The following is a 16,679-nucleotide window of genomic DNA, read 5'->3' on the forward strand; positions in this document are numbered from 1 at the left end:
GATTAGTAAAAATCACAGAAAGTTCATTACGCATCATTTTCCTCGTGTTTACGGGCAGCACACATACATTTACAAAAGCGAACGGATCATAACTCAAATCTCATAAGTGAGTGTATGTGCAAGTCAAACTTAGTTTGCAACGTTCACTAGCTAGAAAATATGTCTGTTTTATGTAATTAACATAAAAAAAGTACAATACCTTCAGCGTTTCGGCGAGGAAGAAACTCTGTTGCACGTCGTCGCCCTGCGGCTTGCTGTGGTACACGTTCACGAGACCCGTGTACCCGCCCTCCACGCGGCAGTGTTTCTCCAACGCCTTTGAAAATTAACATAAACAATTTAAGAATCCTCGGCTTTAATACAATATACTGCGTGTGTAAACTGTACAGGACAGCACTGCTCTACTCTTGTCGGCGAAGTAATCGCCAACCCATCCTTTCACGGACCAGTCTTCTGATTACCTCAAACCACGCGTTCTTTTATACTTGACTGAGATAGAACAACAATAACAACCGTAAGTAACGCTGAAAAAACTGGGAAATGAGCAAAAATTCAAAATAATGACGGGTAAATACGGTAAACAATTGAATGAGTTTTAGAATGCTACGTATGGTTATTATGCATTATAGAGAATTCCACGAAATTGTCTACTAATTGGCCCGTATAAATGCGAAGTTTAGGACTTTTTTTTCTGTCACAATGCATGTGAAAAATGCTTAGCAAAATAAGCATTCGTATCAAACATAAAAAAAAAAAATGTTGTTAATATGCGAAGTCAAATGCTTTTGTACGAAACAACTCATGGAACGCAGAATCAGAAGCTTCCTCATTCATTAGCGCAAACTGCCAATGTTTTAGGCCACAACTGCCACAAGTTGACAAATTCTCCAAAGCACAGTGCAGGGATGCACGACAAGGTTGACTAACGGCTATTTTACATATAAATGATGAATGTCCAGAATTGTATCGCTTGCGTGCCGTTCGCGAACCATTTGCAAAAAGGTTACTGTCCTAACTGTTCTCGTATACTTCACAAATGGCACGTGTATAACGCTTTAGTCAGATCCTGTCGGATCTTACAAAACAACACTTATATCTAAAATCGGACTTATTATCTATATAACAAGGCACACAGTTCAACAATAACAAATGATTTACCTGCACAGCCTCCCATCCCCAATCTCGGTATTTCTGGTCTTTGGTGAGGCGCCACATGATGAAGTAGCTCTCGAAGGTCTCCGGCCGTAGTAAGTACACTTTCTCGTTGCTCTTCTGCGCTCTCGCTTCAACGGCACCTGAAAATCTGAACAAAATAATTGGTGTTACAAATTGTTTATTTTTGATTTGCAAAATAAGTTGAAGATCTGAAAGATTCTGACTCAGAGTACAACTAAAGGCTTGTGCACACCGAACGGGTGTACGTAGACGAGCACGTGTGCGTTGTAATGCTAGTACAAATTCTTATGAGAGACGGCACAGCGCTTGCGTGACGTGTACGTGCACAACATTTTAGCGCTCGTGTACTCTGGCCTTAAGGGATTGAAAAAAGCATATTAAGATTATAAGGAAATCTTGCCTTCGGATTAATCTATCTAATATTGCGAAAATATGCTAAACGAGAGACAGATTGTTTCGGCTGTTGCACGGGGAAACATTTGTACAGCAAAAACCAATGGTAATGGTAAAGGTTTCAAGGTGAATAGTGTGATACTAATTATTTAATACCATCGGCATGGTTTGGTCTTGGAGCGTAGCTCTCGTGACAGTGCGTGAACTTGGTCACATCCCACGATGGAACCACACTATACTTGTAGTTGGACATTAGAATCTTCTATTCTTCAACAATAATATTTTATTGTCCGAACAACAATCCATGAAATATATCAAGGATCTTGGGAATGTGTTCAGGAACATCCCTCTCAAATTTAAGGTGGTTCGATTAGGTTACCCAAAGCTTAAACCTCACTAGATGGCGCCACAATTGCAAATTTTGAGTTTTAATTTTTTTGTGGAGTAGACTTGGTATTTCTATACTGTAAATTATGTTTAGCGCACTCATTAAATAAATATTGAACTATTACAACAAACATTGAACACTTCATTGTACAAAAACTACCCCTTAATGTCGACAGAATGTTTCTTGACTCTATTTCTAAGTATCACTCACACATTCAAACAGTCTTACTGGGATCCTTGTAGTAGACAATTTGGCACAGCGTGAGTAGGCTTCAATAGCGTTGCGGTATGTACGTGGAAATACATGCAAGAGGATGTGGGTTCGAGACTCATTAATTTTTTTTTGTTATCAGTATTATCAAGTAGGTACCTATTATTAATAAATTATTTTATGAGAAATATGAGCGTTTTCCATAAAAATATTAAAAATCTGATTCTCACACATCATGATATTTTTGGGTTCTTCCAACTCAGAATCACTAGCATAATCAATCCTCGTGTTAAAAAAACCCGAAAATTTGTATTGAAATTTTAGTTTTACATTGAAATTTCTTTCACACTAAAATGTGACGTAATGGTATGGATATTTTAGGATATCTTTTTTTAATGCTAGGGTGGAGAAGAGTCTAAGTAGAATGAACCTAAGAAAGTCCAAATTTGTAAGTCAGATTTTCCGGTATTTTTTTCAAAAAAAAAAACGCTGTTTTGTTCTAAAATTAAAGCAATCCCTTACTGCCCAGCCTTTAAAAAAGTAGGTACTATTTTACAGTAGAATTAAAACATTTTTTTTACGATACATTTAATTAAATTACAGTGAGTTACAAAATTGCATGGCCTTCTATTTTATAACCATTATAAAAAGAAATGAGATATTTACCATGTTTGTTTATATTATTGATTTCCCGATATTTTGACACAACTAGAAGTTTCACACAATGCCTAGAGATAGAAAATTATTTATTTATTTTATTTATTGTCATGTTTATGTATTGCATTGTTTTCTACCTAGTTGGTTATTAAATTCTGTTACTTCAATAATCTTTATCTACATAAAATATACCAACGAAAGTTTAATAAAGTATATATTAAAATGAAGTACACAAAATCAGGAATTACATATGACAATATCATTCAAAATCGCCTCCTCTAGCTTTGACACAGGCCCTCAAACGACGAGGCCAGTCATCAACAGCGGCACGCACGATTGTCATGTCTAATTCCGTCACTGTCTTAACTATGGCCCGCTTGAGGGAGTTAAGATTTGTGTGGGGTTTAGCACAGGCTTTCTCCTCAATAACCTGCTATATGGCATAATCCAGGGGGTTAAGGTCCGGGCTGGAGGACGGCCAGTCTTCGTGGGCAATAAAGTCAATTTTGTTCCTTCACTATTGGTTCGAGAACGGTTTCCAGTTTCCGGTTTTCACACCTTTTTCACAGAAATGAATCTGTGTTAGCCCTGAGTATGACACACCCAAAATCATGTTTGGCGGGTGCCCACATTTGTGCAACGCAATAGGGTTGTTTCCATCTACAAATCTTAGGGCATAATTGTATCCCAAAAAATTTTTTGGATTATAAGAACATGTTAAACTACTTTTAGGGGACCTGTAATGACCATATTTTTGTAAATATTGATTTTAAAATATCTTTTGGCACACGTCACGTGACCAAACTCGAAACGTAATTGAAGATTCTGATGACGTCACAACTCTCGGATTGACACTGTTGACAGTTAGGCGATTAACAACAAATGACAAATATCAGTTGACAGTTCGTATCTTCTACGTGTGTATGTAGTTATGTGTCAAACCATAAACTGTGACGTCACACAATTTTCAAACAGCGTTTTGGGCGCGAAAGCATCTTTCAAAATATATTTTGTTAATTTAACATATTTAAAGCCGTTTTTAGTATAAAAGCTGAATTTTAAGGCAACTTTTAGTTAATATAGAAAGTAATACAAGCGTTTCAAAAAATTGGAATACGATTCTCTTTTAGGCCCCAATTCATTATAGATACGACGAGATAAGCGTTATGTGTGGTATCAAATATCAAATATCAAACATTTATTCAGCAAATAGGCCACAGGGGCACTTTTACATGTCCATTTTTACAAACAATAAATTAAGAAAAAAAACAATTACAAATATCGAATCTATGAAATAATAAATACTTTATTAGAGATGTATACTGTCTCTAAATGTCAAATTACACAAAAAAAACTATGATAAAAAAATAAAACCATAAAATACTAAAATTCTTTAGAGATGTATAAGTCTCTAAGTGTCAGAGATAAAATATAAAAATATATATTAAATTATCCTTAGAGATGTAGAGGGTCGCCAAGGCTTGAATTCTTATATAAATAATTAAAAGACAAATAAATTAAAACATACAAGAACCGAATGAAGTGTCTCACGTTAATGTCACTCAAAAGTAAAGTTACATACTTTAACATAACCTGTACCCCGTGTAAGCTTAAACAGACCGGTCTCCACAAACAGCACCCGTTCACGAGTATGACGTGTATCTCAGCCATCGCCTCCCTCAACCTTCATTCGGGAAAGTGGCGACCCGATCAACGACGCCACCGTAAGTAAAGACTTTTAAGCGAGCATGACATGTTCAAGCTGCCGGGTTGTATTAATATAAATATAATAAAAAAAATTTGTGAGATACAACATATAATTATAGCTCACAAGCTATAGGTATATAATTATAGCTCACAAATCCACCACATTATGTCATTTTTAGGGTTCCGTAGCCAAATGGCAAAAAACGGAACCCTTATAGATTCGTCATGTCCGTCTGTCTGTCCGATTCTGTCACAGCCACTTTTTTCCGAAACTATAAAAGCTATACTGTTCAAACTTGGTAAGTAGATGTATTCTATGAACCGCATTATGATGTTCACACAAAAATAGAAAAAAAACAATAAATTTTGGGGGTTCCCCATACTTAGAACTGAAACTCAAAAAATCTTTTTTCATCAAACTCATACGTGTGGGGTATCTATGGATAGGTCTTTAAAAATGATATTGAGGTTTCTAATATCATTTTTTTCTAAACTGAAAAGTTTGCGCGAGAGACACTTCCAAAGTGGTAAAAAGTGTGTCCCCCCCCCCGTAACTTCTAAAATAACAGAATGAAAAATCTAAAAAAAATATATGATATACATTGCCATGCAAACTTCCACCGAAAATTGGTTCGAACGAGATCTAGTAAGTAGTTTTTTTTAATACGTCATAAAAATTTAAAAAAAAAAATTTTTTCATCAAACCCATACGTGTGGGGTATCTATGGATAGGTCTTCAAAAATGATATTTAGGTTTCTAATATCATTTTTTTCTAAACTGAATAGTTTGCGCGAGAGACACTTCCAAAGTGAAAAAATGTGTGTCCCCCCCCCCTGTAACTTCTAAAATAACAGAATGAAAAATCTAAAAAAAAATATATGATATACATTGCCATGCAAACTTCCACCGAAAATTGGTTCGAACGAGATCTAGTAAGTAGTTTTTTTTTAATACGTCATAAAAATTAAAAAAAAAAAAAATTTTCATCAAACCCATACGTGTGGGATATCTATGGATAGGTCTTCAAAAATGATATTTAGGTTTCTAATATCATTTTTTTCTAAACTGAATAGTTTGCGCGAGAGACACTTCCAAAGTGAAAAAATGTGTGTCCCCCCCCCTGTAACTTCTAAAATAACAGAATGAAAAATCTAAAAAAAATATATGATATACATTACCATGCAAACTTCCACCGAAAATTGGTTTGAACGAGATCTAGTGAATAGTTTTTTTTTAATACGTCAATAAATTAAAAAAAAAAATTTTTCATCATACCCATACGTGTGGGGTATCTATGGATAGGTCTTCAAAAATGATATTTAGGTTTCTAACATCATTTTTTTCTAAACTGAATAGTTTGCGCGAGAGACAGTCCCAAAGTGGTAAAATGTGTGTCCAAAGTGGTAAAATGTTGAACAAGATCTAGCAAGTAGATTTTTTTTAATACGTCTTAAATGGTACGGAACCCTTCATGCGCGAGTCCGACTCGCACTTGGCCGCTTTTTTATTTTTTCGGTAGCATTTGTTTTAACGGAAATAAAGAGGTTGCAAATCGAGTAACAGAACTTCAGAACAGATATCATTTGATATTTACCAGTCGCTTTTCGGTGAAGGAAAACATCGTGAGGAAACTGGACAAATCCCAACAAGGCTTAGTTTTACCCTCTGGGTTGGAAGGTCAGATGGCAGTGGCTTTCGTAAAAACTAGTGCCTACGCCAAATCTTGGGATTAGTTGTCAAAGCGGACCCCAAGCTCCATTGAGCCGTGGCAATATGCTGGGACAACGCTAGGAAGAAAGAAAGAAATCGAGTAACAGAACTTAGTAACCAACTAGGTATAATAGTTATGATGTAAATGTCCATATCATGTTGGAGTCATATATGTATTAGCCAACTAATTATTCAAGATCAATACACTTAGCTCCCTTAGGTATTCGCCTAAGTACAATCTCGGGCAAAATTGAGTTTTATAAAAGTGAACTAGTTTCTAGGTCATATTTTCTATGAATTGGTCATTTTTGTAGACTCCAATTACAGTTACACTTTTCCTGGTTTTTCGCGGACCAGAATATCGATGATTTTTGTAACTTGATTTAGACGTTGCTATCATTTTCAATCCAAAAACACATAAAATCACAATTCAGAACATGCGGCAGCTTTGTTTTCTATCAAGTACCTCAAGCACCAGGGCGGCTACCGGGAAAATCGAAATTCGTCAATTTCGGGCATTTTTCTCTGTCACTCTAATTACGTCTTAGTGAGAGTAAAAGAGAAAGATCCCCACAATTTGCGAATATAGGTTTTCGCGGTAGGCCCCCAGGTCCTGTCAAGTTTCAGCAGTGTTGCCAGGTGAGCGGAAGAGAATTATCGTACTTGAGTGTCAATATTATTGTACCGTTGAAAAAAATATCGTACGCCAATCAAAGAGGCAGCCCCTAAAAATGTCTTGCAAAATAAGCTTAAACTTCCAATTAATAATAAAAAAAAGACAATTTTCGTCTAAATTGCGCAAAAAATCTGTTTATGTTTGTGTATTTTTGGGATAGACTCAAACGGTATACAGGAAATTGTGATATTTTAAACTTTAAACTTACACCAAGGAGCCGAACACCCAAAAGATACTAATTTTAGCCTATTTCTGAGAGAAAGTGTCATATTTTGCTTCAAATTACTAGACTTTTAAGGTGGCATCGTCCAAGGGCTGAAATTATAGTACTTTAGTGTACGATAATGCTCTTTGGAACATTACGTCATACCGGGGCCCAAATTATCGTACATGTACGACAATTATCGTACGCCTGGTCACACTGAGTGTCAGTGTCGACAGAGTCAGCTAAAAACGCGTCAAACATCGCAACGTCGCGCCGATGCATGGAGTGGCAACGCCGCAATGTATTTGTACACGACATTTGTCACACACACATGAGTAAAATTTATAAAAATATAACGTTGATTATTGCATGATTTCTGTATGAAACAAAGTTTTTCTATTAATTTAGCGCAAATGAATATTCGAAAGTAGATAGATGCGCAACTATTTATGTAATAATATTGTGTAATTAATAAATAAATAGCGATTGTTTTTTGTATGAAAATCGAACCACCTTAAGTACCTATTTGTCAACATCAAAAAACAGAACATTCTCATGTCCGACTCTCAAAAAACAAATATGGTGTTGTTCCACAGTGCGTCGTCTATGTACCGTTCTAACGTGTTCTCCAAGGTTAAACCTTACTCACACCTTACCCACATAAGAGCTATAACGGTCAGTTGTCAGTACCTGAATGCCTCCGGTCCTAGTTTGGTCTCGGAGCGCGCGTAGCTCTCGTGGCAGGTGTGTGTCAGCTTCTTGGCCACGTCCATGTACCGCTCTGATAATGTGTTCTCTAATGTTGTGGACGCCAACCCGAACATGCCGCCTGAAAATAAGTAAGTCTTTTTAATTATCAAATTATGATCTTCCTCCTGCCCTTATCCCACGTTATGTGGGGTCGGCACAACATGTTCTTCTCTTCCATTCTCCTCTATCTTTCGTCACCTCAGCACTCACTCCTTTCTTTCTCATATCCTCTTTCACACAATCCATCCATCGTTTTTTGGGTCTACCATCCGCTCTCCGTCCATCAACATTCATTCCTAACATTCTTTTTCCTATATGGCATTCATCCCTCCTCATTAAATCCCATACCACGCTAACCTACCACTCCTTATCTTCTCCGCTACCGGTGCTACTTTCAAACTTCCCCTTATATACTCATACTTAATCCGATCCTTTCTCGTCACTCCACACATCCATCTCAACATTCTCATTTCCGCTGCGTGCACTCTTCCGTCACTTTCGTCGCCCAGCATTCTGATCCATACATTACAACAGGTCTCACGATCGTCCTGTAGATTTTCCCCTTAAGTTTAAGGGGCATTCGTGGATCGCAAGTTGTTCCAGAGACCTGTCGCCATTTCATCCATCCCGCATTTATTCTATTTTTCACGTCACGGCCGATGTTGCCGTCACTTTGGATCAATGACCCAAGGTACCGGAGTAGAGTAATCGGACCAGACTGGTAGGGATACACCGTCTAAGGCAATATGGGAAAAACTATCAAATTATGATATTAGTATATTACGATACAAGTGCAAAAAATAGGAAATTCGAAACGAGTGGCGATAAATTAAAACACGACCGAAGGGAGTGTTTTAAATCGACACGAGTCTTTCTGGGTTTGTGCAAAGGAAAATGCTGGTTACCGTCATATATACAAAGTCTACAAACCTGCAAAGCACGATAAATGATCCATCTTCTCTTCCAATATCCTTCCATACTTCATCTCAGCCAGATACGAGAGGCCAGAAGGCGAGACCCTCAACATCTTGTCCAAGGCGGCGGGCATGGCTTCGTCGAACATGGCACGCGCCTGCTCGTCCGTCTGTCCGGACATCAGCCACGCCTTCAGGAGGTACTCGTAGAACGAGTCACCGAGCGCTCCAAGAGACATGTGCCCTGGAAATGAAAGTAAATCCATTAAATCTTACTAATACTTATTACAACTTTATTGCACAGTAAAAAACATACAGTTACAAAAAGCGGACTTATGCTACCCGGCATTAATATTATAAGTTACATAGATAATGCGCGGTTTTTTATGCCCATTCATGCCTTGATATATTTCTCATTTTTCCATGACCTCTCCGTGACCGTGATTAGATTCCAACTGTTCCTATTTCTGATTTTTATTCAATTTTGGTGATTGTTATTGTATGCAAGTTGGGAGCAATGCCGAATACAATGTGCGAAATCAAAGCGTCCGCTGGTTCTATCTTCTCGTTCAGATGAAAGACAATGTTGAGAGGAGAGAGAGAGGAGAGATAAGTAGAGCGTTCAACTGGTAAACGTCATTCTCAAATATTTGTATGTCCCTGTGACCAAACATGTAGTTATTCTGTGTCATTAAAATTACCCATTTGAACCCCCACTGCGCGGTTGATGAAGTTAGGGTACAGTCCGCTCGGCTTCTCGATGTTGCTGAGCACATCGCTGATACGCTCCACCTTCGTATATGATAGGAATGGAACTCACTCTGTCCCCACTGCCCGGTGCGAGGGTTGATGAAGTTAGGGTACAGTCCGCTCGGCTTCTCGATGTTGCTGAGCACATCGCTGATACGCTCCACCTTCGTATATGATAGGAATGGAACTCACTCTGTCCCCACTGCCCGGTGCGAGGGTTGATGAAGTTAGGGTACAGTCCGCTCGGCTTCTCGATGTTGTTTAGCACGTCACGGATGCGCTCCACCTTTTTTCTGTACACTGTAAGTAAAAACATACATTCGTATTGAGTGTTTTTTCCATCAAGTAGTCGATGAATGAGCAAAAGAGAAATCGTTAAAACGTGGTTTAAGTCAACCTTAATTTACATAATTCAGCATAAGCACAGAGGGTAAAAAAATTAAGTACCTATGAATACTACACTTGTGTGTGGTTACACAATACAGAAATTATTGGAATATTGGAAACTATGGATGTTTTCAACTTTTCCGATAGTGTATAATATTTTGTATGTAAGTAGATACTTAGGTAATAGTCACAAATTATGGCTATGTATGCATTTGTGCCACCTGACGAAGCCTGCGTTGCATTCCTGCATATAAAATATGCATAAAGTGGATTATTTTTAAGGTTTTATTACTGTTTTACGTGTGAATACACATTTCAAATAGCCCAACTTACGACATTTATTATTATGATACAAAAATCATATTCTTGGAATTATATAAATACTAATTAACGTTTATGTTAACAAGGAAAATGGGCCATATTATTTGTAAAGTAACAATTCCAAATTATCAATCAAAACATTCCTCTTGATAAATTGTTCGTCGAAAATCTTCTAGCTCAGAGGTGAATGGGTCAGCTTCAGCTATTATAGATAACTTATACGTATTTATAATTTAAGTATGATCCAGATTCGGAGAAACAAAGCGAATTCCTGCGAAGGAGATATCCACCTAAAATTTTCAAATCTGAGAAGGGGCTCTTTTGTTTCTTCTTATATTTTTATTGTGCTTTTATTTTATTTTTTATTTTTTCTTTATTTAACGAGCTTAGTCTAAAAGACGATGCCGCTCAATAGTACACACCGAGAAGTGTTCTTACACTAAAACATTAATGTATATACTATGCCATTGTGTCGTTTTATATTTGACTCATTGTGTTATGGGCTATATTGTGTTACAGTTCTCACCAAATACCAAATGTCGAAATTGCCGGCCTTTGCTAAAAATCTGACAGACATATATATCTATAAAACGAAAATGATTTCGCCTGAAACTATTCCATTTATTTAAATATGTACACATAGCACAGCTTACCATCTTTCCCCGTGATGTCGCTCAAATACTTAAATTCCAGATCCAGGGTGCCGATTTCTGACAGAATGCTGTTGGGTCCCGCCCAGTGGTACTGCCGACTCGCCTGAAATGTATGCAATCAATATTATAATAAAATATTATCTATGATGCTGGATGGTTTTCATAATATGCTAGTTTCAATACGCACGTCGGTAATACACCGCAGTCAGGTGCTCTTCTATCTGACCTATCAAGCTTACCCAATACAGCGAAGAATCAGATGGAAGAGCACCGGGCTAGCGAACCGATGGTCGTGGGTTCAAGTCCCACCCAAGACAGTGAATTTCTCCACTTATAATTTATTTCTAAGCTTCATACTCATACTCATACTCATTTATTCATAAAGTCAATTTACATGTCAAAATAAAATTACTACTAAAGTTAAAACTAACTTAAAATTAAAATTACAATAAAAATTAAAACAAAGCCTATTTACATTTAAAATAGCATCGTTCGCAAACCTTTCTGCTTGATAGAAAATTAATTCATGTATTCATTCAACTATTCAGTAGTTAGGATAGTTTAGTACTTTAAATAGAGATTCCACGACCAACATTAAGTTCACGCAATAGATACATACTTGGCCACAATACAGTATATGTATTCTTCCACAGGATAGCCATAATAATAAAGTATAACGATGAACCGGTGTGAAGTTAGCAGCCAAAGTTAGCAGCCGCCGATAACCCAACCAAATTAAGAAGTCAAAATTTTAAACGTAAAAAATGTCATAGAGAACCAGTAAAAGAGCACCTGATGCATGTAATTACAAAGTAAACAGACCAAAAAGGACTAAAATTAATGCAAAACTAAAATATATTCACTTTCGTCAAAGCACTCATGCTATCTGTAATATTGCCTAGTAAAAAGGCAAGCAAGAGGTTTTCAAAACCGTTTCCATGCAGATAGATAGCTACATAATCAAGCTAAAGAGCTGCTGAAAGCTTTAAGTGATACTCGACCATTAACTTGGAGAAAAGGGGAGACCAAGGCAAACTGAACACAAAATATTCGAAATAGTTGCAATATTCAAAGATTTTTAGCATGAAGAACGGCAAGCAAGGGATTATCGACCTATGTGATAGTTAGCTAGTAACACAACCTATAAATGATTGTGCATCACAAGTTGATACTCGATCGATAAGACTAGTCAATTTACTGAAAAGTAAAATATTTTGATAATCTAAGTTAAGCGGCTGCTGAGAGCTACGAGTGCTAAAACGGCCAGCAAGAGGTTTTTGAAACCTGAACTATACAGCTAGATCATCAGGCTAAAGAGCCGCTAAGAGCTTAAAGTGATACTTTACTACTATCTAGGAGAAAAGGGAAGACCAAGGCAAATGTAGCCAAATTATTTAAAAATGTTGCAGTTTTCAAACATTTTTAGCATGAAGGACGGCAAGCAAGGGATTTTCGACCTATGTAACAGTTAGCTAGTGTCACAACCTACAAATGACTGTGCATCGCAAGTTGATACTCGATCGATAAAACTAGTCAATTTACTGAAAGGTAAAAAAAATGATTTTCTTACTTTAGTGGCTGCTGAGAGCTGCAAGCGCTAAAACGGCCAGCAAGAGATCTTTGAAACCTGAAGTATACAGTTAGATGATCAAGCTACACAACTGGTCAGAGCTTTAAGTAAAACTAGACTACTATTTGGGGGAGAAGGGGAGACCAAGTCAAATATACCAAACATATTTAAAAAAGTTGCAGTTTTCAAAGATTTTTAGTATGAAGGACGGCAAGCAAGGGATTTTTGACTTATGTGACATTTACCTATTGTAACAACCTACAAATGATTGTGCATCGCAAGTTGATACTCGATCGATAAAACTAGTCAATTTACTGAAAGGTAAAAAAAAATGATTTTCTTAGTTAAGTGGCTGCTGAGAGCTACAAGCGCTAAAACGGCCAGCAAGAGATCTTTGAAACCTGAAGTATACAGCTAGATGATCAAGCTTACCAACTGTTCAGGGCTTTAAGTAGTACTAGACTACTATTTGGAGGAAAAGGGGAGACCAAGGCAAATATACCAATCAAATTTAAAAAAGTTGCAGTTTTCAAAGATTTTTAGTATGAAGGACGGCAAGCAAGGGATTTTTGACTTATGTGACATTTACCTATTGTAAAAACCTACAAATGATTGTGCATCGCAAGTTGATACTCGATCGATAAAACTAGTCAATTTACTGAAAGGTAAAAAAAATGATTTTCTTAGTTTAGTGGCTGCTGAGAGCTACAAGCGCTAAAACGGCCAGCAAGAGATCTTTGAAACCTGAAGAATACAGCTAGATGATCAAGCTACACAACTGGTCAGAGCTTTAAGTAAAACTAGACTACTATTTAGGGGAGAAGGGGAGACCAAGTCAAATATACCCAAAATATTTCAAATAGTTGCAGTTTTCAAAGATTTTTAGCATGAAGGACGGCAAGCAAGGGATTTTCGACCTAAGTGACAGTTAGCTAGTGTCACAACATACAAATGATTGTGCATCGCAAGTTGATACTCGATCGATAAGACTAGTCAATTTACTAAAAAGTAAAAAAAAAATGATTTTCTTAGTTTAGTGGCTGCTGAGAGCTACAAGCGCTAAAACGGCCCGCAAGAGAACTTTGAAACCTGAATTATACAGTTAGATGATCAAGCTACACAACTGGGCAGAGCTTTAAGTAAAACTAGACTACTATTTGGGGGAAAAGGGGAGACCAAGTCAAATATACCCAAAATATTTCAAATAGTTGCAGTTTTCAAAGATTTTTAGCATGAAGGACGGCAAGCAAGGGATTTTCGACCTATGTGACAGTTAGCTAGTGTCACAACATACTAATGATTGTGCATCGCAAGTTGATACTCGATCGATAAGACTAGTCAATTTACTGAAAAGTAAAAAAAAAATGATTTTCTTAGTTTAGTGGCTGCTGAGACCTACAAGCGCTAAAACGGCCCGCAAGAGAACTTTGAAACCTGAATTATACAGTTAGATGATCAAGCTACACAACTGGGCAGAGCTTTAAGTAAAACTAGACTACTATTTGGGGGAAAAGGGAAGACCAATTCAAATATACCCAAAATATTTCAAATAGTTGCAGTTTTCAAAGATTTTTAGCATTAAGGACGGCAAGCAAGGGATTTTCGACCTATGTGAAAGTTAGCTAGTGTCACAACATACAAATGATTGTGCATCGCAAGTTGAAACTCGATCGATAAGACTAGTCAATTTACTGAAAAGTAAAAAATAAATGATTTTCTTAGTTTAGTGGCTGCTGAGAGCTACAAGCGCTAAAACGGCCCGCAAGAGAACTTTGAAACCTGAATAATACAGTTAGATGATCAAGCTACACAACTGGGCAGAGCTTTAAGTAAAACTAGACTACTATTTGGGGGAAAAGGGGAGACCAAGTCAAATATATCCAAAATATTTCAAATAGTTGCAGTTTTCAAAGATTTTTAGCATGAAGGACGGCAAGCAAGGGATTTTCGACCTATGTGACAGTTAGATAGTGTCACAACATACAAATGATTGTGCATCGCAAGTTGATACTCGATCGATAAGACTAGTCAATTTACTGAAAAGTAAAAAAAAAAGAATTTTCTTAGTTTAGTGGCTGCTGAGAGCTACAAGCGCTAAAACGACCCGCAAGAGAACTTTGAAACCTGAATTATACAGTTAGATGATCAAGCTACACAACTGGTCAGAGCTTTAAGTAAAACTAGACTACTATTTGGGGAAAAAGGGGAGACCAAGTCAAATGTACCCAAAATATTTCAAATAGTTGCAGTTTTCAAAGATTTTTAGCATGAAGGACGGCAAGCAAGGGATTTTCGACCTATGTGACAGTTAGCTAGTGTCACAACATACAAATAATTGTACATCGCAAGGTGATACTCGATCGATAAGACTAGTCAATTTACTGAAAATAAAATAAAAAAATGATTTTCTTAGATTAGTGGCTGCTGAGAGCTACAAGCGCTAAAACGGCCAGCAAGAGATCTTTGAAACCTGAAGTATACAGTTAGATGATCAAGCTACACAACTGGGCAGAGCTTTAAGTAAAACTAGACTACTATTTGGAGGAAAAGGGGAGACCAAGTCAAATATACCCAAAATATTTCAAATAGTTGCAGTTTTCAAAGATTTTTAGCATGAAGGACGGCAAGCAAGGGATTTTCGACCTATGTGACAGTTAGCTAGTGTCACATCATACAAATGATTGTGCATCGCAAGTTGATACTCGATCGATAAGACTAGTCAATTTACTGAAAAGTAAATAAAAAATGATTTTCTTAGTTTAGTGGCTGCTGAGAGCTACAAGCGCTAAAACGCCCCGCAAGAGAACTTTGAAACCTGAATTATACAGTTAGATGATCAAGCTACACAACTGGGCAGAGCTTTAAGTAAAACTAGACTACTATTTGGGGGAAAAGGGGAGACCAATTCAAATATACCCAAAATATTTCAAATAGTTGCAGTTTTCAAAGATTTTTAGCATTAAGGACGGCAAGCAAGGGATTTTCGACCTATGTGAAAGTTAGCTAGTATCACAACATACAAATGATTGTGCATCGCAAGTTGAAACTCGATCGATAAGACTAGTCAATTTACTGAAAAGTAAAAAATAAATGATTTTCTTAGTTTAGTGGCTGCTGAGAGCTACAAGCGCTAAAACGGCCCGCAAGAGAACTTTGAAACCTGAATAATACAGTTAGATGATCAAGCTACACAACTGGGCAGAGCTATAAGTAAAACTAGACTACTATTTGGGGGAAAAGGAGAGACCAAGTCAAATATATCCAAAATATTTCAAATAGTTGCAGTTTTCAAAGATTTTTAGCATGAAGGACGGCAAGCAAGGGATTATCGACCTATGTGACAGTTAGATAGTGTCACAACATACAAATGATTGTGCATCGCAAGTTGATACTCGATCGATAAGACTAGTCAATTTACTGAAAAGTAAAAAAAAAAAGAATTTTCTTAGTTTAGTGGCTGCTGAGAGCTACAAGCGCTAAAACGGCCCGCAAGAGAACTTTGAAACCTGAATTATACAGTTAGATGATCAAGCTACACAACTGGTCAGAGCTTTAAGTAAAACTAGACTACTATTTGGGGAAAAGGGGGAGACCAAGTCAAATGTACCCAAAATATTTCAAATAGTTGCAGTTTTCAAAGATTTTTAGCATGAAGGACGGCAAGCAAGGGATTTTCGACCTATGTGACAGTTAGCTAGTGTCACAACATACAAATAATTGTACATCGCAAGGTGATACTCGATCGATAAGACTAGTCAATTTACTGAAAATAAAATAAAAAAATGATTTTCTTAGATTAGTGGCTGCTGAGAGCTACAAGCGCTAAAACGGCCAGCAAGAGATCTTTGAAACCTGAAGTATACAGTTAGATGATCAAGCTACACAACTGGGCAGAGCTTTAAGTAAAACTAGACTACTATTTGGGGGAAAAGGGGAGACCAAGTCAAATATACCCAAAATATTTCAAATAGTTGCAGTTTTCAAAGATTTTTAGCATGAAGGACGGCAAGCAAGGGATTTTCGACCTATGTGACAGTTAGCTAGTGTCACAACATACAAATAATTGTGCATCGCAAGTTGATACTCGATCGATAAGACTAGTCAATTTACTGAAAATAAAATAAAAAAATGATTTTCTTAGATTAGTGGCTGCTGAGAGCTACAAGCGCTAAAACGGCCAGCAAGAGATCTTTGAAACCTGAAGTATACAG

General features: G+C 37.0%; 1 protein-coding gene across 2 annotated transcripts in view; it reads right to left on the reverse strand.

The window, feature by feature from the left end:
• LOC133520786 (mannosyl-oligosaccharide alpha-1,2-mannosidase IA-like) overlaps nucleotides 1-16,679 on the reverse strand; it is a 181,247-nt gene that overhangs the window by 7,550 nt on the left and 157,018 nt on the right. For both annotated transcript variants that reach the window (XM_061855447.1, XM_061855448.1), the window contains exons 4-9: nucleotides 10,899-11,001; nucleotides 9,730-9,837; nucleotides 8,804-9,031; nucleotides 7,814-7,952; nucleotides 1,159-1,303; nucleotides 200-316 (exon numbers count right to left, since the gene is read on the reverse strand). In XM_061855447.1, coding sequence (XP_061711431.1) covers nucleotides 200-316; nucleotides 1,159-1,303; nucleotides 7,814-7,952; nucleotides 8,804-9,031; nucleotides 9,730-9,837; nucleotides 10,899-11,001 — 840 coding nt within the window. The remainder of the gene's footprint in view (nucleotides 1-199; nucleotides 317-1,158; nucleotides 1,304-7,813; nucleotides 7,953-8,803; nucleotides 9,032-9,729; nucleotides 9,838-10,898; nucleotides 11,002-16,679) is intronic.

The sequence above is a fragment of the Cydia pomonella genome, chromosome 8 (assembly GCF_033807575.1).
Source record: "Cydia pomonella isolate Wapato2018A chromosome 8, ilCydPomo1, whole genome shotgun sequence".
Lineage (NCBI taxonomy): Eukaryota > Metazoa > Arthropoda > Insecta > Lepidoptera > Tortricidae > Cydia > Cydia pomonella.